The sequence below is a fragment of the Heloderma suspectum genome, chromosome 1, assembly GCF_057233095.1.
Source record: "Heloderma suspectum isolate Gila_16-S chromosome 1, 16-S_ref, whole genome shotgun sequence".
Lineage (NCBI taxonomy): Eukaryota > Metazoa > Chordata > Lepidosauria > Squamata > Helodermatidae > Heloderma > Heloderma suspectum.
Window position 1 is genome coordinate 306,346,651 of NC_139458.1, and position 21,053 is coordinate 306,367,703.

At 41.8% G+C, this 21,053-nt stretch overlaps 1 protein-coding gene across 1 annotated transcript in view; it reads left to right on the plus strand.

The window, feature by feature from the left end:
* Positions 1–1,296: 1,296 nt before the first annotated feature.
* Positions 1,297–21,053, plus strand: part of SPACA1 (sperm acrosome associated 1) — a 31,999-nt gene continuing 12,242 nt past the window's right edge. The window contains exons 1-5 of the mRNA XM_084831166.1: positions 1,297–1,812; positions 3,810–3,866; positions 9,814–9,915; positions 10,196–10,302; positions 11,244–11,379. Coding sequence (XP_084687292.1) covers positions 1,659–1,812; positions 3,810–3,866; positions 9,814–9,915; positions 10,196–10,302; positions 11,244–11,379 — 556 coding nt within the window. The 5' untranslated portion in view covers positions 1,297–1,658. The remainder of the gene's footprint in view (positions 1,813–3,809; positions 3,867–9,813; positions 9,916–10,195; positions 10,303–11,243; positions 11,380–21,053) is intronic.

Here is a 21,053-nt window from a genome sequence, read left to right on the forward strand (position 1 = left end):
GTAACTATTTTATCCTAAGGATTCAGAGTACTGAATATCAACTGTACATAGAAATAGATCTTCTTGCCTCAGGGATATCTGCATTCATTCTACTGTCAGAGGGAAAGCTCACAATGTTCATATGTTGACAAGGTAACGTGACTACAAATTATAGCTGCCATGCAGAGGCCAGTTTACATTGTGCAACTGGCTGTTATCACAGTTAGCTGTTTATATGAAACACCTCACTGTGATGGGGGGGGGGCAGGGGGGAAGGATATGCGCTGGTGTGAAGAAAATCATTCCAACAACACAGTGACCCACACTGCATAAACCTTGGGATAACAGCCACATGGTATCAGAAATTTAAAAACCTCATGATAGCTGTGATGGGTGGTCCAGCTCAAAGACTTATGAAAGATGGAGGATACAGAGTGGAAGCTAAGGGAGCAAAGCTAGTAGTTAAAGGCAGACAACCTACACTTTTGCCACATCCTAATTTACTAAAGAAAGCCTAAGGCTGCGAAGCCGTGTACTTTCGTTATGACTAAGTTTTGCAAGTAGGTATGCAAGTAGAAGGAGGTCTGGGAAGGGCTTTAGCTCAGTGGAGGAGCATATGCTAACGGTCTCAGGTTCAATCCCTGGCATCTCCAGACAGGGCTGGAAAAACCTCTGCCTGAAACCCTCGAGAGCCACTGCCAGTCAAGTATTGACAGTACTGGACTATATGGACCAATCATCTAAGTATAAGGCAGTGTCCTATGCTCCTATATGGGGGTGGCAGGGTGTCCAGCCCCCACCCCCACCCCCTCCGGCTGGGCAGCAGAGGCTGTGAATGCACACTTCTTCTAGAGCACTTCTGAGGCGCAAGGAACTGAGGACACTGCTGAGCTGACAAGAGGTGCTTACTAGGCTTTCAGGGACATTGTAGATAGTTCATATACCACTCCCTAGCTGTTCTTTTTCTGCTATTGAAGAGAACAAGGATCTTAGGGTGGAAGGGCATTATACTGGGACGTGGCAATCCCTTAAAATTATGGAGACATTTGGGGATATTTGAGAAGCAGGAAGGTCTTCTAATCAAACCATGGTGTGTATATCGAAGGAGGGTAGCAAAGAGAGGCATAGAAACACCAAGCAAATTACAAAACCCTTCAATGGTCAGTCAGGGGTGGGCAACTTATGGTCTTCCAGAGGTTTTGGCCTACAAGTCCCATGACCTGTCATCATTGGCTAGATTGGCTAAGGTCGATGGGAGGTATAGGCCAAAACAATCTGGAGGCCCACAGGTCCTGAACGTTTTCTGAAGACCCCCACATATGAGGAATTTTGAGAAACCTACGCTGAGCCTGCGAGGTTATTTGTGGCTTCGTGCTGGGGAAAGTGCGATGGAGCTCTCCTGCATAAAGAGGAGTAACTTCGGGCGTTACGTGGGAGGGGGTAGTGCAGTTTCTGGGAGATCCAGTGAAGAGGCGGGTAAGTCTCCAGAACGAAGCGCTGGGGCCCCGGTCTTCCCAGCAAGGGCTGGAGAGCTTCTGGACGGAGCAAGGGGCCGCCGCGAATCCTGAGCTGGCCTCATTGTGACGCCTCAATGGTTGCGGCAGGCGCGGCTGCCACTCGCAGCACCTCCACGCAGGCTCGCCTCAGGCAAGACCCGCAGCAGGCGCTGCAGAAAAAAAATGGGGTTCCGCGAGGGCCGAGGCGCGCGGAAGCTCGTCGTCTTGCTGGCCTTGCTCCTGAACCTGGCGGCTGAGGAGCCCGCGAGCGCCACTAACGAGACCGTGTCCCTAGAAGCAGCCATATCGGAGCCCGTCGTGAAGCTCGTGGAGTCGGGTGAGGAACTAGGGGCGCGGCGAAGGGTTCCGAAGAGTCGAAGCCTTTTGAGCCTGCCTGAGACGGGAGGGGGGAGCCCAGAAAAGGCGGGCTGCAGAGGCGCACGCCGAAGGCGCGATCCTATGCATGTTTCGACAGAAGAAAATCCCACAGCTCCCAGCATTCCCCAGGTAGCTATGCTGGCTGGGGAATGCTGGGAGTTGTAGGACTTTCTGCTGTCGAAACAGGCATAGGATCGCGCCTTTCCTTGCGCATTCTTTTTACGAGCCTCGGTGCTTCACTACTGAACTCTTCTCTGGGCTGCTAGCACGTTGGCCACAGAGAAGAAATCCTGGAAAAAACAGTCCTTTCCCTTCACCTCGTTTGCTTTGCAAACAAGCCTCTGGCACTTTTCAATCGTGCCTGCGCTCGATACAGCCGAGGCGAAAACACCGCAAGCCCAATAGCCTTGTGTGGAAAGGCTGTTGTTGCTTGGGTTTTTCTCTTCCTACAGCATCCCTTCCTCCCTCTAGCCCTTTCCCGTCCAAGTTCCAGTGACTCTTCCGCGTCTTCCTCTGATACACCTCCCCGCTGGCTCGTGGCATGTTCCAGGAATTCCCACTCACGCTGAGCTTTCCGATTTCCCCCCCTCAGGGAGCTGAAGGTTGTTGGGCTTGGCCCAGAGCAGACGTAGACGCGAAGGAGAAGACACTGCATGTGCTAGGCCAGATATTTACAAGGCTGGATAAGAGTCGTGATGTTTGAACAACGCTTAATCATCCCTTGTCAGGATGTAGCGTGTCTTCCTTCGCCCTCCCTCCCAAATTTAATAGGCAGTCAGTGGGAAGGAGGTGACACGTTTGTGCTATGAAGCCAAAAGCGGGCCTCTTGAAGACAGGGAGGGCAGTGTTAAACACTCCAGATTGACTAGGAGGGGTCATTCCAGCTGGAAAGTGTAGGAAGTGTATTGGCTGTCTTAAACTCTTTCTGTTTATTAGCTCTAGTGCAGCCTTCCCCAGCCTGGTGCCCTCCGGATGTTTTGGACTACAGCTCCTAGTATTCCTGACCATTGGCTATGCTGGCAGGGGCAGCCTGTTTGCCAGCACATATGGAGGGTGCCAAGTTGGGAAAGGTTGCTCTAAAGGCACCCTTCAAATGAAGCATATTGAAACTGAACAAATGTGATAGGGGCAGCACTTCCCAAACTTCTGATGCCTGATTTTTAAAATTGGCATCAGGTGCCCAGAGAGCTTCAGCTGTTGGGCTGTATGGAAATGTAATAAATACATAAATGTACTGAATTAAGAACCACTTTTTTCAGAGGAAAAGTTTTACTTTTATAGTGTGTAAGGCAGTAATATTACTCATCCTTGGAAGAGTCCATCCCTGTGTACATTGCATGTATATCCTGCCCTTCTTCCCAGTAGCTCAGGGCATTGTACATGGTTTTATCCTCACAACAACCCTGTGGGTAGGTTAGTTGGAGAGATTGTGACTCTGCCCAAGGTCAGCTAGTGAGTTTAATGGCTGCCTTGGGATCTGAATCTGGCTTTCCCTGGTCCTAATCTAGGACTAACCACTACACCACACTGGCTTTATAATGGGCCACTTCCTGTGAAGGAGGGTAATTCTGCTGCATCAGGAATGAATGAATGCAGAAAAATTACCTGCCTCCAGCAGAGACTGGCTCAAAGGAGGCAAAGCCAGAGCAGGGAATCATGGAGTGGGCAGTCCCCTCAATGATGGATACTTTGAATTCATAGGAGACTTTAATGCATTTCTCAGGGCACATGGTTTGGAGATTACTGTGTTGGGGACTTCCTCCATTAAAAAGAGCCCCAGCAGACACATGAAGTAGCTTTATACTGCATTGGTCCATCTTGGCCAATATTGACTGGCAGGATCCATCGCTCCTATCAGGGCTGGCATCAAGGGTGTGCATGGTTGGGCACCTGCTGAGGGCGTTTTCTTATAATTTATGTTTTGTAATCAGCTTTTGGTAACTGTTACATTTTCAGGTGGAAATCTGACACAACCCAAAGAAGTAGAATTTGGAGAATGCACAGTTACTTGTGGTAAGTGAAAATGCAGATGAATTAAAAACAATGTAATTTGGCAGGGCTTTTTTTAAAGGAACAATATGCTAACATTAGCTGTTTAGCCATTGTAACATGTATGCTCTCATTCACCTCTCATTGATTTCAATTGTTGATAACTATAACAAAAACAATCCAGTTGATTGGCATTTACAAATTTAGGTCAGATCTGTTGTTAATCTCACAGCCTGCAAGTCCCTTTTAAAAATCCAGTTCCTTGCGTTTATTGGCTCATGAGCTGCCTTCACCAAAGTAACAATTTTCTCTATTTGTGAACATCTGTGAAACATTAAGAAGTTGAAAGACCTTCTGATGCATCTCACAGATGTCTTCCCCCATACAATATTGCCAGCTCTATTAAAACAAATCGCGTCTCTGCAATAGTCTATTCTTTATTCAACACGTCATACAATTTATTAGTTGTGCTAAGGGTAGTTGAGGTCTCAGAAAAGAGTGGAAAGACAGTGTTCAGCAACAGGGTGACCATTGTTTAATAGCAAATGCCCGTGGTCATGCAGAGCAAACAGAAAAAGGATAGTCATTGCATATCTTACAATAGCTCCATTTCTCAGGTGGCCCACAAAGAGAAACAGGTCTTGTTCAAGACATTTTTTTCTCTAGATGCTGGTGTTAAGACAACTGCATTTAAGGAGAAAGTATTTAGTGCCCCCCTCCATCAATGCAGCATTTCCTGCCAATAAATATTTTGATATTAAATCATTTATTATTTTTCCCAATTCTTTTTAACACTGTTTGCACACTTGGATTCCTGCATTGAGCAGGGAGTTGGACACGATGGTCTTATAGGCCCCTTATAGGCCCCTTCCAAATTCTATGGTTCTATGATACTTTTCCTATGTAATATTTTCAAAAATTGTGGCATGATCTCCATGCTGCCCCTATCCCTATCTAGAGATACCAGGAATTGAACTGGGGGCCCTCTGCATGCAAACCATGTGCTCTACCACTGAGCTATGGCCCCTCTGCAAAGTTTCTCACTTCACAATATTCTGGTAATTGTTAGAATGGGTACTTGTCCTGATGGCCATATGCTACCTCCATTATCAGAGGCAGTATGCCTATGTACACCAGTTGCTGGGGAACATGGGTGGGAGGGTGCTGTTGCACTCATCTCCTGCTTGTGGATTTCCTGCGGGCAGCTGGTCAGCCACTGTGTGAACAGAATGCTGGACAAGATGGACCCTTGGTCTGACCCAGCATGGCTCTTCTTATGTTCTTAATTCATTGTTACCCATGTGCTTTCTGTCTAGCTTTCCTAGCTTTTTTTCTTTATATATATATATATATATATATATATATATATATATATATTTATATTTATATATATATATATAAAATATAGCACTGACATGTCTTATGCTGTTATATTTTACATGGCATTTTTAAAGGACTCCACGTTGTATTCTATTTTTTTTTCTTATAAGTCTGTCAGATAGCTCAGCATTATTCCCATTTTTACTGATCAGGAATTAAACCTAAGAAATAGTAACTCTGATATACTAAATCCTAAGCACAGGGCTGAACTTGAACTGGAACTCATTTTCCCTAATCAAATCTGGATCATACTGTCTATGCTCAAGATGATGCTTGCCAATATTCAGTTCAACTTTTAACTGCTCCATAACATACAAATCCCATCTGATTTTCTACTCAGTGTGATCACTAGGACTTTCCCCATTATTGTTGTTCAAAATATTTCCCCCATTCATTGTTTTTGTTTTGTTTTTTTAAATTCTGTAGATGCAAATTGAAACATGTTTAAATTATCTTCTGGCCATCATTCTTTCTAGATCTTTTGGATGTGCTAATTGCTGTATTTCCTTTCAACTTAGCAACTTTTCTGATTGAACTGATATAGTTGTTCACTACCTTTTTCTGTGTTATTTAATAAAGCTGTCAAATTAGACCTGACCTAGTGCCAGTCAAATGTACATCCCACTAAAGCTAAAATTTCTCTCTCCGCCCTGCCCTGCCATTTTGGATTGTATCCAGTGGCGTCCATCCACCAACAGAACAGAATGCATCAGTGGTACAAGATATCTCTACAGCAGCCTAAAATCCTGCATTAAACATGGGGCTTTCTGCTTCCATTTTAAATGCAGGATCACAACGACTCCCTTTTTCAAGTACTTCCTTCCCGCCTTTCCCCCTTATCTGAGTCTTCCATTATCTTTCATTGGTCTCGCTCCTCTTCTTGCCACTTTTACACTTTTCACGGAGGAAACTGAAGCAGAACGCAATGGGCTAATTTGATAGCTCATTATCTGAGATCTATTTAGAACCGGAACAAAGGGCATTTAGTGCAGGAGATGCCTTGAATGATCATGGCGTCATGTAAAGATCCTGCAAACTTCCGTAAAGGAGCAATCTCAATCTCAGGATAAAAGCTCAGTGTGAAGGAGCCCACAGAGTCCACCTCTGCCCTGCAGCCTCCCACACTCCCCAAAATCTGCTCTGGAGGGTTGAGGAACCCTCAAACAGTTTGGGGGGGCTGCAGGGGAGAGGAAGTGCACCAGTGAAAGTCCTCTTATAGAATGTCAGATATCATCCTTTGACTTATTAGTACCTGTTAGGATTTGACCTTCATTTTAAATTCCATTGCTTGCTGCTGAGCCAATTTGAATGAATTCCTCAAGGAGTTTCATCTGAATATGATGTTGTATAAATCTATAGATAATTACTAGCTACTAAAAGATGGAGATTAATTAGGATTAATTAAAATTAGGAAAGAGATATATCCAGTGGCTATTCCCTTACTTGGAATGCACTTCAATCATGGATTTACCTCTTGGGTCATCCAAGTAATTCTAAAGAGATTATATAAAGAGATGATATATGTCAACTCCTTGAATCTGACTCTGTAGTCTCAAATTTAATCTTCAGGTAGTTACACTTAAGGCAGTTTCCTCCTCTATTATGGCTTCATTCTCTGGGGCATGTCACAATTCAAGCAAAGAGTGAGTAAGGTTCAACAAATGTGTCGATCTCAGTTTCTCATTTTTCCAGTCTTCAATTCGGTTTTTCTCAGACTTTGAGAACTTTTGTGAACCGCCCAGAGAGCTTCGGCTATTGGGCGGCATAGAAATAAATAAATAAATAAATAAAAACTTTTTAAAAAGTTTGTATTAAAACTTCATATGAACATTTATATGCATTTTTGTGCACATCTCTCCAAAGATATGCATTTTTGTACACAATTGTGACTAATATACACATTTTTGCAAGCATTTTTCATAATAGAATGCATTTCTCACATTATGTTCACTAATACTTGCATTTCTGTGTGCATTTTCCCCAATATAAACATTTTTGTACACATTTTTTTCATTGGAGAACTCCATTGCAAAATCTGGAGAAGTGTAAATTTAATAGGGTAACTGAGCTTTGGTTCGCATATTTGTTTGAAAGTGAAAAATTAGGTAAGTTTGCAAATTGCACAAATTTCAGCCCCATCCCTAAGAGAGAGGATGGTCTTGCTTAACCAAAGTCTAATGCTCCTGGATTGTACTATGTCTTAACCTTGCCTCTTCCATTTATCTAGTTCAAGTCTGATGGAGCCATCATTCTGCAATCATACCTTAGCCTCAGGCTGATTTGGATAGACTGTTTCACTTCAGAGCCACTTTTTAAAAAAAATTGGGCACGCCTCCTCTCCACCAGCTGGTTGCCCATAATTTATTGCTACCTCAGTTCAAGACCGAGACAGGCATTTGGACTCTCTCTATATTTGGGAGAATTCAGATTGTAGAAGTAAGAGTTGAGTGGAACTTGGAAACAGGAGTCAGGGTTATGAGTCATTGGTAGTGCTATCCCAGATAGAAGGACACACTCTCTCTCTCTCTCTCTCTCTCTCACACACACACACACACACACACCGCCCCTTCCATGCAGGATTAGAAGAACCCTTTTTAATATCTCTGGTAACTCTTGATTTTTTCCCTCCCCGCTATCATTTTCAGTCATAAGTTGTTTTCTGCATGCTTTATGTATGTTAAAACAGTATTCCACAGACCAAAACAAGAAAAATGTCTTTAATAAAAGTGTCAGTTCATTGCCATCTACACCTCTGTTTTCTTCATGTTTGAAATGAGACATTCTCAGCTGTTTAGCATGATCCTTGTTTTGTGATAGTTCCAGTAAGTGTTGCTGTTTCCTCTGTCACTTGAGCTAATGTTTCATGAGTTATACGTCGCTTAAGAAATATTACAAAATCCATCAGGTTTTATCCCAAGTATTCAAAGATGCAAAATATTTCACAACAAGGTATTTTTCACATGTACAGGGATTATTTCAATTTTCAAGTAGACGGTTCTGTTTATTTCTAGGTCATAGAAGGGTGTTTTTTTTAAACCCTCTCTTCTCTGTTCCCGTACAATTCAGTAAACAATTTTTTTTTCTATAAAGGATGGCAATCTATTCAGTATTTACTGGGACTAAACATACCATTCTTTCCTCCCTCGCATCCTATTTGAGTGAGCTGAGTACAAAGTGTTTGGCAGAAGAAAAAGAGAAAAGCAAAGAAACACAACACATGTGTTGAATATGTTTGTATTTTTGAAAATAACATGACGTTCCTAAGTGAAATCCTTGATATCTGAGATTTGGAATTCTTTATCTAATTTGAATTGCATGTAGGAAACTCTCTTTTCTGTAGGCTGCAGTCCTTTGTGCACTTACTGGGAAGTAAGTACCCTTGAACTCAATGGGACTTATTCCTGAATAATCATGATAGGTGAGAGTTGTATAGTACCATCTCTTTTATTCGCATTCTTCGCTACAGTAACATACCAGAAGCAAAATAGTCCCGGAAGGTTTTATGTTGATGAGCCCACCAATTAAAGCTAGCATCCAGCACTGGAGAACATATGGTGAATTTGAATAACTGGTGGCAAGGATTTGTTTTGTGATTTCCTTCTTGAATTTATTTTCTTTCATTAAGCAATGCATATCTCCTAAGAACCACCACTGATACATGTCAGGCATTAATGATTACCGCCCTGTAAAAGGAGATAGATGGAATTCAGATGAGGACTTGTCAGTGTTGCCTTCTAGGATTTTTTTTTAACATTTCGGGTAAAAACACATGAAAATCCCAGGGAACATTCTAAATCAGATATTCCTGACAGACTAGGCTCATGTGTGTCTAAGCACAGCATCTCTCTCCATTGTGTTCAGTGGGGCTATTGCAGTGAATACCTCATGTTGGATAAAAAAAATCTGTGCAGATGTAATGCTACCAGCAATCGCCACAAAATGGAGGAGAAAATGGTAAGCTGTTTCAGGCTGCATACCACAGTGGTAATTATCTGCACACAGCATTTATCTTATGAGGGTTGCTTACAAGGTGAGGTCAGTGTGACATCTGAAGGCTTCCTTTAGCTGTGAGAGTGCTTAGTTACTTCCTGAAACTCCTAGATCCTGTGAGGTGTTCAGCACTGTAATTTCCCATTGGCATCAATAAGAGTTAAGGATGCTCAGCACCTGACTGGAATGAGCTCATCAGAGCAGAATTGCTCCAGGCACCAGATGGTGGAGGCTTTGAAAGGCCAGGTTCACAAAGGCTTCAAGCTAGCGTTGATATTTAAATTTTAATTAACTTGTTTGTTTTTAGCAGTGCATAAAATGAAAGTGCATATTAAATTCTACTAAAAGGAGAGTGTTTTTACATTGTGGGATGATGGGGCACCATCATCTAGGCAATAGTCTCAGGCAAAATAAGTGTTAGCAAATTTTTAGGTGTAAGAAGGAAATTGCTTTGCTGAAGGCCTATAACAAGATCAGAGTCTCTTGATATTAGGAGTTGAACTAGAGGAGCATCCACCATAAAGGGGGAGAAAGCAAAGAAACGGTTGGAAGCAGAAATATATACAGACGTGTAATTTTATTTTTTCTATTTTGATCAAAGGTATTGGCATTCGAGAAGTTATATTAACAAATGGATGCCCTGGAGGTGAAACAAAGTGCATTGTCCGTGTTGAAGAGTGCAGAGGACCAACAGATTGTGGATGTAAGTAATAATATATAGAGTACTTCTTAGGTAATTTATGTCTCATTTCCGTAATGGCATGCATTGATTCTGAGGTGGATTTAAAGTGACATGGTCCTGTACAACGTTTTATAGATACTTTCAAACAGTTTTAAATATTAGTCCAGTAGCATGCAAAATATAATTATTCCAATTTCCAAAGTCCTAGCCTGTTACTGGAATAATCCCTGTTATTATGGGGTGTATAGTAATTGGGGGGGTTTAGTAGAGGCACAAAGTTACTATTAAAATTCTTCTACAGGGGGCAAACCGATTTCTGAAAGTCTTGAGAGTGTGAAGATCCCTTGTATTTTTGTACCACCAGAAAATCGATTTCAATACGTTTGGAAAATGTTGATTCCAGACCAGGTTAGTAATTTTGTTCCATTCTCTGCAATGTTTGTACTTTTTAAATTATTTTATACATTTCTAATGATTCCATGTAAACTGCTGGTTTCCCATAATGCTGTTATCTGTGTAGCTTACCTGATCAGCAACTCTCATCAAACTACATCATTTAGACCTAGAAAAGATGTCTCCATATCCACAAAGAGCTCACAGTTTAAAATACAGAAGGAAAAGCTACTGGAAGGACAAAATTCTTATAAAAGTATAAAATACTTTTATATAAAGTATATAAAAATAAAATGGAAAGATGTGAGAAGTGAATACCTTCATTCTTTCTTCATTGACCTAGGCAACACTCTCTCTCCTTCCACCATCCCTATTCCCATTCCCATTCCAACCCCTGTATATATCCAACTCTACCATTTAACAAACTTCTTCCTCTTCTGGAAGAGGAAGTTCCAGAACAAACTTCTGGAAGCAGAAAGAAGTTATATGAACTAATGGATGCTCCTTCCTTCATCTTATTCTGGATGAATAATTACTTAATTACTCCCAACACATTGACCAAAGAGAGCACAGAAGGTGAATGAATGACAAAAGTAGAGAATGTGAAGGGATGATAAACTGGCCATTGCTTTCTGAAAAATTCCTAGATAATCTCCAGTCCTCCTTATTTCAATATAAAATAATTTTGAAGGTTGACTTTCCTTCGAATTTCTTTGCATGGAATATGCGTTCAGAAGAAAAGACGAATTAACAGTTGTCAGAGTTTTGCGATACATCCTCCAACTTCACTGAAAAGAAAACTATATTGTTGGAGACTTCAGAAGAATCATCGTTTAGAATATAATGAGGAAGCACCAAGAAAAGCTCCCACCAGCAAGTTGTCACAATATTTTGGCACAGTACATTCTGTATGAGATAATCCAACTTTGTCTTTCTTGTCACCTTTGAATTGATAGCAATCACTCATTCTTCCTAATGATTCAGCTATTCTGGAGGTACACAGGGATACTCACCCACTTGCATTCGAGTGCGATACAACAGAAGATGATGAATTAATTGCATCTGTAAAATACACAGTGTATACAACAGCTGGTAAGTTCATGGAAGTTCATAAATATTTAGTCAGATGTTGCTTGCGTTAAATCAGTCTTTATGAGAAGATCTACATTCTTCATTTGTAGCTTAGGAATTACAAATGGAGCAATCCATTAAACATTGATGTTTCTCCTCCTCTGCGGTGGGTACGAGGGAACTGACTTCTGTGCAAACTATTATGATGAACTGCAGTATTCAACACTAGTTCTTGTTTCTTGATGGGTTGCATCCATATAAAAGACATGTTGGGAAAGTAAGGTGTTTGTTTATATGGCAGCAATGCAAAACTTATAATTCTAAAACATATGCTAAGTTTTTTTTAAAAAACCTTTCTTATCAGTTTATTTGTTACTGTACTGCATGTAATCTGCATTTCATCTTTAGCATTTCCCCCCTCACTTTTATAAGACGGGAAGATCAGGCAGTTTGGAAACATCTTGTGGCACCTTGTTCAGTTCTCCCCAGGCCCTTTGTAATGATCTTGCAGTGCTGCAGAATAAGAATTTTACTGATGTACTACTTGCAGCTGTCATCTTGAATTTTGCCACCCAGGGTAGATATCAATCCAAGACTTCAAAAGGAGCCTGAAATCAACACGAAAAGAAAACATTATAATTCTTCCCCCTTTCTCCTGCAACAGTGCTGTTCCCAGTTCTGTTGCAGTTAAGACTTACCCATCTTGCTGAATGAGGCAGCAGTGATCACAGAAGAGCTCTTAAATAACTCTTTTGTGAATAAAATCATAGTAACATGGGAAGAATTTATATGAATGTCTGCTTGCAAGAAAGATATTCAGAGACGCTCCCTAAGTAATGTATGAGAACTCATCCATAATGTAAGGTGACCAGTTGTAAAAGAGTACAGGGCTCCTGCACCTTCAATAGTTCTGCAGAAGAGGACATTTTGGCAGGTGTAGCTATTCCCTCATCTGCACAACTATTAAAGGTGCAGGAGCCCTGCTCTCCTTTGCATCTGTCCAGCCTCTCCATAATTGAAATGTGTTAAGTGGAAAATAGCTTTGAGACTAATAAACTGTCAATAAAAAGAATGAAGCATTTCCTTTGGATGGAGACTCTGTTTGATTAAATATATGTGATTGTGTTATTGCTAGATTGGATGATAACTTTTCTGTAGATTTTATCCTATATGATTTCATTGTTTTTATCATGCATTTAGGACTGTGTTAATGTTTTTAATATTGTTTACATGTGTAGAGGGTTTTGTGTTTGTTTTTCTGTTCATTCCGTATGAATTAATTGTAGAAAGGTGGTCTATATGTTTTGGAATTAATGGATAAATAAAATAAAGAAATATAGATTAAAAATGGGGAAAAGCCTGGTCTGGCTATAGATGGGGAACCTTTGGCTCATGGACTGGATATGACCCACAGGGATTCCCCACCTGGCCTGTCAGCTTCTTCCACAGGGCCCACCACATCTTCCTGCAGGGAAGTGCTGTTATCTCTGATCAGCAGCTGATTGGAGATGAAAGCTTTTCCCTGCAGGAGAGAGTGGGAAGGAACCTGAAGAAGAAGCTGCTGAATAGTTCAATCCTGCTTACTTGTGAGTAGACATGGAGAGTCTTGTCCTGCTTACTTGTGAGTAGACATGCCGCTAGTGATGTTAGGGAAATTTGCATAGGCTGATTTGAATCAGAATTGGAAAATTTGTATTGGAAAATTTTCTGATGCCCTAGAGAGTAATTGGATTTAGCAAACAAAATTTTAAAAGGTACCCCATATTCATTGTTTTATCCCAGTATGCAAGCATTTTACATGAAATATTTGAGAGAGAAAAATTAAAGCACACTTAGGAAGCAATCCTATGGCTGCTAGACATCGGGTAGACAGCCATAGGCTATCTGGTTTTCCAGGAACCGACTTCGGAGCCCGTGCTCCCCCATGATGCTCCAAGGTGCTCCCCCCACTTCTGCACTGCCTCCCTGTCCTTCACACTCACAAGACGAGTGCAGAGCAGCCAAAAAGGGGCATTCTGGGGCGGGGAGGGCAGAAATGCTTGTACAGCACATCCAAAGTGTCGTACAGCAGCCTCCTCCCCTGCTCAGCCCCCCTGCGGCTAGAAAGCCGCAATCGGCTGTCTAGCCAAAAATGCAGAGCAAGAGAAGCACAGAGGGGATCGTTCCCTCTGCGCTTCTCCTGCTGTGCATCGGATAGGCAGTTGCCTCCGAGTTCAGAGGCGACCCGCCTATCTGAATAGGATTGCGCCTTTGAAATACTTGTAAAAATATATAAATACCATGCACTTCCCTTACATTGTTTAAATTTAAGAGAAAACAAGGGTACTGAAAACTGTTGACACACTAATACATTTTAGCCATGTCTGATATACTGACAACCACTCATCTGTTTCAACACAATTCAACTCTCTTCCATCGAGGTTGCAGGGGCACCTTCAGTTTCACTGCCACAACCTATTCTATTTCATACTGAGACATATATGTATTTCAGTGACATATATGCATTCCCTCACATACTTGCTACTAGGGATAATCACGTGAAAAATATTAATGACAACTTTGGAACTGCCAAGCTTGCCTAATGTATTTGCAGTTGGCATCCATTCATTGTTATTAATGAACATATGAAACTGAAAATTTTCCACCTCAAGCTTTATGCTGGAGCTCTGTGCTAGAGAATCTGTACAGCAAGCAGATGTGAGGGGTTGTCTACCTGCCCAAGTGGCTTTGACTCTGAACAGTCCCTTGGCTTCCACTGGACAAAACAGTCCACAGTTCCTCTTAATGCTTCTTCAATGTCAGAACAGTAAAAACTGAAAGGGCAGACAAAGCTGTATATTTGCCAGAACTGAAGAGGAATGGGACATACTGTATTTCTTCATAAGTTGCATTTCTCCTTCCCAAGCCTGCAGGCACTAATAGATATTTTCTCTAATTCCAGTTGATTTTAAGTGCAGATTGATTTTGATCTTACGATGTCCAAGCTCTGGGCACAAACACAGGATTTCACTTTTCCCTACTAAAAAGAACTAGGCATGTATTATGAACAGCTGTTTGCTGAAATAAGTTGCCATGAATTCTCAAGTTCATATTGATGTAAATTAGGAGTGAAAAACAAGGAATGGCTTCCTGTGTTGCTTGGTGCTATTAGATAAACTGGCTGGTGTTAAGGGACTGTATCCTGGTTAGTTGTATTGATAGCCTGACTCAGTAAATCTTTGCTTATGTCCCTGTCGCTGAATGAATCATGAACTGCAGTAGGGAGCAGCAGAACATGTTACGTCTGGTCAGCTTCAAAGTACATTTAATCTGAGCTCTTGCCTCTTCATGGGTAGAAGATGAACCCGCAATTGATAAGCTATATCAGTTGGCGTCTTGTGATCTTTGCATGCACACATCCCAATCCTATGCATTTGTACTAATATATCTATTTGTGAGGCTAGTGTGACATCATTGCAGCACTTCTGAGCCATATCTGATTGCACTGCAGTGGTTTTACAGTCAGTGCTCAGTGCAATCCCATCCGAAGCAAGTGTGTGCCTGTCAAAGCAGCAAGCCTTATTATCAGGGAGGAAATATCGCTAGTTATTGTTTATTTTTAGTTGATATATGTATTTTCTCAATGGGTGCTGAGAATTGGCTTCTCTTGATATGGGTTTGTGAGGGGGAGATGAACATTCTTTCTTTATTAGCAACATTATTTATTTGATTTATATCCTGCCCTTCCTCACAAGGAACTCAGGAGCCCTTTCTTCTTCAGGCTCTTTTCTACTTAAGATTCATTTGCTGTTCATAGTTCTTCATACAATTAGGGCCTCTTTAATTACATCAGCTTGGAAACTCAGTGTAGACACACTTAAGCACCCTGTAAAATTCACAGTATAAATAGAATCTCCTATTTGTAGGAAGAAAGCCACAATTGATTCAAGAGATGATCAGCTCAGCCTGGAGAAGAGAAGATTAAGGGGAGACATGGAAAAAGTTTTCAGATATCTGAAAGGCTGTCATGCAGAAGATGGGGTAGAATTGTTCTGTGTTGCTCCAGAAGACAGGACTAGAACCACTGGGGGAAACTGCAGGGAAGCAGTTTTCAGCTAACCATTAGGAGAAAGTTTCTAACAGTGAGAGTTAAGGGTAAGGGTAAGCCACCAGAGAGCTTAAGCTGTTGGGTGATATAGAAATGTAATAAAATAAATAAATAAACTAATGGGTAAATCAGATGAATCCCATTCCACCATTTTAACCAGAAATTAGGGGAGCAGTAGGTTGTAAGGCTTATACTCAAAAATGGCTCAAAGGATTGATCTGAAATTTGGCAGTGTAGGAGATATTGGTTTGAGGACGGTCTTTGTCAGTTTTGAAGGAGAAAGGCAAAAATGTGTGATTTATAGCAGTTTAAATTTGATGAGTGATCTTCAACATTTTGACAGGTATTTGTTATCTTTCTTATAGGCCTTGTTTGCATGTAGCAACAACCCAGAGTATGGGTTGAATATGAGTTGTTCTGGAATCATGGGTTGCCATTACATATGAACCCTGCACTATGGTTTAACTATGGGTTGTTAACCACAAACAACCCAGGAAGAGAACCCATGGTTTGTTGTTGTTTTGTGAACCCTAGGTTTTTTGTGATCAATGGCCCATAGTTAAACCATAGTGCAGATTTTATTTATTTATTTCTTTATTCCCTTTCTATACCTCCCAATAGCTGAAGTTCTCTGAGCGGTTCGTATGTAATGACAACCCACAATTCAATGGCAAGCCATAGGCAACCCATACTCTGGGTTGGCATTATGTGCGAAGCAGATTATAGACTTTGCTGGGGTTAAACTTTATTTCCCTATTTGTACATTATCTTTTGGGAAACCATTTGTTGTGTCAGATCAGTAGGGAAATCTAGTACATGCTGTGCCCTAGCAGTGCAATAACATGATAGACTGAAAGATTTTTTGTTAATTAAATTATATTTGCACTGTGGTTCAAAATCCCATTCTGTGCTCAGCTACCACATTGCTTTGGTAACGTGTAACAGTTCCAAGTAATACGGGTCCAGATAATATGCATGGAGTGCCAGACTTCTGTTGGTCCTGCTGATGCTGGATTGGGAAATACCCAGATGATCTGGGTGTCATATATGATGAGCGCTTTCACTTGATGCTGAAGTAGTCGCAAGGCAGTGGTTTTGAAGTTGTAATTATTCTGCAAACATAAAGTGTCTCAAAGATGGATGATGGTTGAAGTCAGTGGTCATCCCTCTAGGCCAGGGGCAAGCAAGCTGGTGCCCTCCAAATGGTTTAAATTAAAATTACGTACTCCATGACCATTGCTGGGGCTTATGGGAGTTGTAGTCCAAAACATCTGGAGGACACCAGGTTGGCTACCTCTGCTCCAGTGCGTCATACTATTCTTGGCACTCGGCATAGCAAGAGCAACATAATTACCTCTGCATTGGTCAGTGCGGACTGGAGCAGTATGGGATTGCATAGACGTGAACCTCATGCAAAGCTATTGTTCTCTTTTCCTTCTCCCTTTTTCTGGCAGAGCAAGATTAGCCATTACGTTTTGACAGATATTGGGTGGAGGAGGAGGTCCTGTGCCATTGGTGCTCCTCACTGTTCTCCCAGTGACAGTGGAGGAATGCTTCCCCTTCCTTGAAGGGAAGCCAGTCATGAGTAACTTAATCTCTGGGCCAGGAGAAGGCATGGAGATTGTGTACCATGCCCCAGGATATTTTGCCTATCTCCTGCCCTCTGAAGGAAAAATGATCCTCTGTAGACACCAGTGCAGGGAAATGGAGGGAAAGCAAAGGGTTCCTTTAAAAAGATGAGATGTCCTGGGACAGCTGCTCTCTGAGGGAGGCAGGGAGTGTTTCACTTCCCAGAAGCAGCAGCGCTGCTGAATACTCTCTGCTCTAGTCATCAGCACTCCTTATAGTTTTGGGGCAATGACAGGCACAGCTAGCTAATGTGTCACACACACTTTACAGGGCAGTGTGTTGCAATGCAACAACCTCTGTCTGCATAGGAAATGAGCTGAATTAATGAAAACTACACTGCAAAATTGCCTCGGCACAGCCAACTGTATCATGTTCATGTGGGTGATTCTGAAAACTGGCCAGCTACTGCCTCCTCCTCCTCCCCTGTTGTTGCCAGCACCCTTGCTCACATGGGTGACGGAACAAGGAGCACGCTCTGGATCTTGTCTGGCTCTCTTCACATGGCAAGAGGAGAAGACTCAGCCCCTTCACTTGCAACACACGCCCTCCCCTGCAGAATTATTATCAGAAAACATGAATAAACTGCCTTATGTCACTGGTTTTGTCAAAAGCAAGTTAAGAACCAAAATAGGCTGGAGTATGAAACAGAGCAATGGTGCAGTAGAAAGGGCATATGGAAAATTCAGTTATTATTGAGTAGGATTTTCTTTTTAATGGCCAGAATAAGTTAACAAGACCCAGGGGGGTGGGGGGAGTGTATTTTTGAATTCTATGAAGTATCTATTTTACTAGGAGGGGAACTAAATTCTTTTTAACCTCAATAAAAATTAGGAAGTGTCAGGGTGGACACTGAGCCCATAGTAGTTCTGATTCAGAGGAAGAGCAGTCGCTCCTGGGAGAGGAGCGTGCCCCTTTTTCCCAGGGCCCGCAGCTGACAGAGATTCCTCCCACCCACATTCCTAGATTAGAAAGCAGTCCAGGGAATGACCGAGCACAGATAGCAGACTGGTTGGATGCGCGGCGCAGACGCAGAGAGCGGCGCCAAATGGAGAGCACGGAAAGGAGGCGTAGCGCCCGGTTGGCGCTCAAAGAACGGTTGCGCCCAGAGGATCCAAGGGAAAAGGGGAGGGATTCTCCCTAGTCCTTATATTCAGGGGTCTGCCAGTAATTGCCTTTCAAACGGGGACCAACTGTTCTAACTTAGGGCATAGGGATGCTGCTGCTCAGATCTAGTTGCTACCTGTAGAGCTGTTAAGTTGTAAAAGAAGAATAAAGCTTTGAAAAGAATCCCTTTGTCTGTGTCTGGACTTGGCTACTGGATTAGACTGAGAGCCCTCCAAGGAGCCCTTGACAGGAAGAACTCCCTTTTGGTTCCTCTATGGTTTTATTTGTCTTCTTATTATGTATTAACTTCTTACATTAGCTTCTATTGGTTTTGTTTTATTAACGTCTGTTGGTCTGTGACCACAATAAATTATTCATTCATTTATCCATTCATACTAAATAGAAGCAGGACCTATTAGTCTAGAACAGGGGTAGGCAGAAAGTAGATCATGATCTCCTGGTAGATTACTGGGTGATTTGTAGTTCAGCAAGAATTTCTCACTCCCAATTGTTTAACAATAGGAAAAACAAAATGACTCTCTCCCACCGTAATTATACTGAAATGAAGAAAGCTTGGCAGCGGGGAAGTAACCAGGAATGGATTTTTGTGTGGAAGGACTGCAACCTCCATTCAGTTTTTCAAAACAAATTCCTGGTCTCAGAATTCTTTAATTCTCTAATTCTTTTCCACCAGGCTCCAGTTGCTGGTTCGCAAGGTTCTAGTAAAGAAACAGAGCAGAACCCATAGGCCTGAAGTCTGCTCACCCCTGGTCTAGAACTGTTAAAAACCAAAGAGAGACCTCCATTAGTGATGAGTGTAAAGAAACAATAGAAGATTAGTTAGAAATATATGCAAAATCTTTCCTGTGAGTAGCTTTTAGTTAACACCAGCTTTATTCTAGCATCCACCTGGAAACTGGGAGAAATTGCTCATGCATGTTGTTCCTGTGCCTTTGACACTTGTATCCCCTTATTGCCCCCAACTTGATAAAGAACTACCACATTGCACATTTTGAGCAAGAAAACAGTTGCATTGTTTATAGGGACAGATGGCTGTTAAGTGCAAAATCATATCACTACAAGCTACCTGAGAATGCTGATATCCCATTCCTACTATAATTCATTTTTTAGCTACAGTTTTGAATACAACCACATAGAATCCTAGAATTGGAAGGGACCTTGGAAATTATCTAGTCCACCCCCTGCCTGCTCAGTGCATGCTCTGCAATGCAAGATGCAGCTGCAGCATCCCTGAGAGATGGCTGTCCAGCCTCTGCTTAAATACCTTGAGCAAAGGAGGACCTACCACCTCCCGAAGCAAAGTCTACGAGAAAGAAAACAAACAATATCTGTCAAAATGCTGGAGGTCACCCATCAAGTGTAAATACCTATAAATAACCCATTTCTTAGCATTTCTACTTCAAAATCAGCACAGACCATCCTCAAACCAATCTCTCCTACACTGCCAAGTTTCAGATCAATCCTTTGAGCTGTTTTCTGAGTATAAACTTTAGAATCCACTGCCCCTCCCCCCATAATTTCTGGTTATAATGGCGGAATGTGACTTCTTTGATCTATGTATGATAGGACCACAACTGTGGCCCTATTATATGTAAAGATGACCTTGGAATCTTAGAACTGTAGAACAGGGAGAGGACAGAATGCATTATTTAGTCCACCCCTCTGCTCTTTATTGGGGCAGCCTCAATACTCCTGCCATCTCTGACACTATGTGTCATCAGTAAAAGACTGAATAGGTGACAGTTGTTAAAAACTGTATTGCAGAGCTGTTGTGCCCACAGAGCAATTTAAGGAAAAACTAATTCAAGCATCACATGGGAAATGCCATAAGAGTATCCTGAATTGATCACAGCTTGCAGCCTCTCAGACATATTTTGCTTGGTGGATATTATCCAAAGGTATATTCTGCTGCTCTCAGTGTTGAGATAAGATCTAGTTTGAGGAACCCCATTGTTTCCTTAAGAATTTCTTTCTCAGATGCTTCCCACAACATCTTACACATGTATTTTTATCCTTCTTAGCAAAAATATACCATAAGCAAACATTCCATTTAAACCAATACTCCTCATGGGGCCATGCACACCCACCCACACATCCAGGAAGCGATCTACAAATCGGGGGGGGGGGGAGGAATTGACAACCTTTGGTGGCAAATGGGGAGGCATTCATGATTTTATAATTTAGACAGCCCCTTCTCCCCTCTTGTAATGGCTTCTGATAACTAGCAGAGGAGAGCTGCTAGATTCTGCCCACCCTGCCATGAGGATAAAATTCCAGATCCTGAATTTCTCCCCTAGGCCTTTTTCTAAAAAGTGGCACACAGCAAAGAATCAAGCAGGAATGATGACACTAGGGGCAAAAGTCAACAGTGACAAAAATACCCCCCCACACACACACACACACATCCATTTACAATGAGACTGAGTATGTGTCATGAGCTTCCAGAAAGAAAGCAACAGAGGGGGCAATGTAATAGCAATAAAGACAAAGGGAGAAGTAGGTTCTCAGAACAGCAGCAGCATTTTCCCTTTAACTCCAGAAATTATTTGTAGCAGTTCTGTTAAATTTTACATTCACAAATAAGACTTGCTAGTGTCTTACAGATAACACTATCACAGAGCATCTGAAGAGATTTTTTAAGTACCTAGGACAGAGATGGGCAACTTGCAGTCAAATGCCATTCACCAACCCCTTTCTGTAGCCCTCAGAGGGATCCTCATGCTTAGATGGGATAAAGCCCATGGAGACATGAAGCTCTAGATTTACGCCAAAGCCTATCTCCTTTGTAACATCCTTGTATTAAATGAAGTGAGTAGAAGTTGTGATCAGAAGATATACTACCTTCTAATAAATC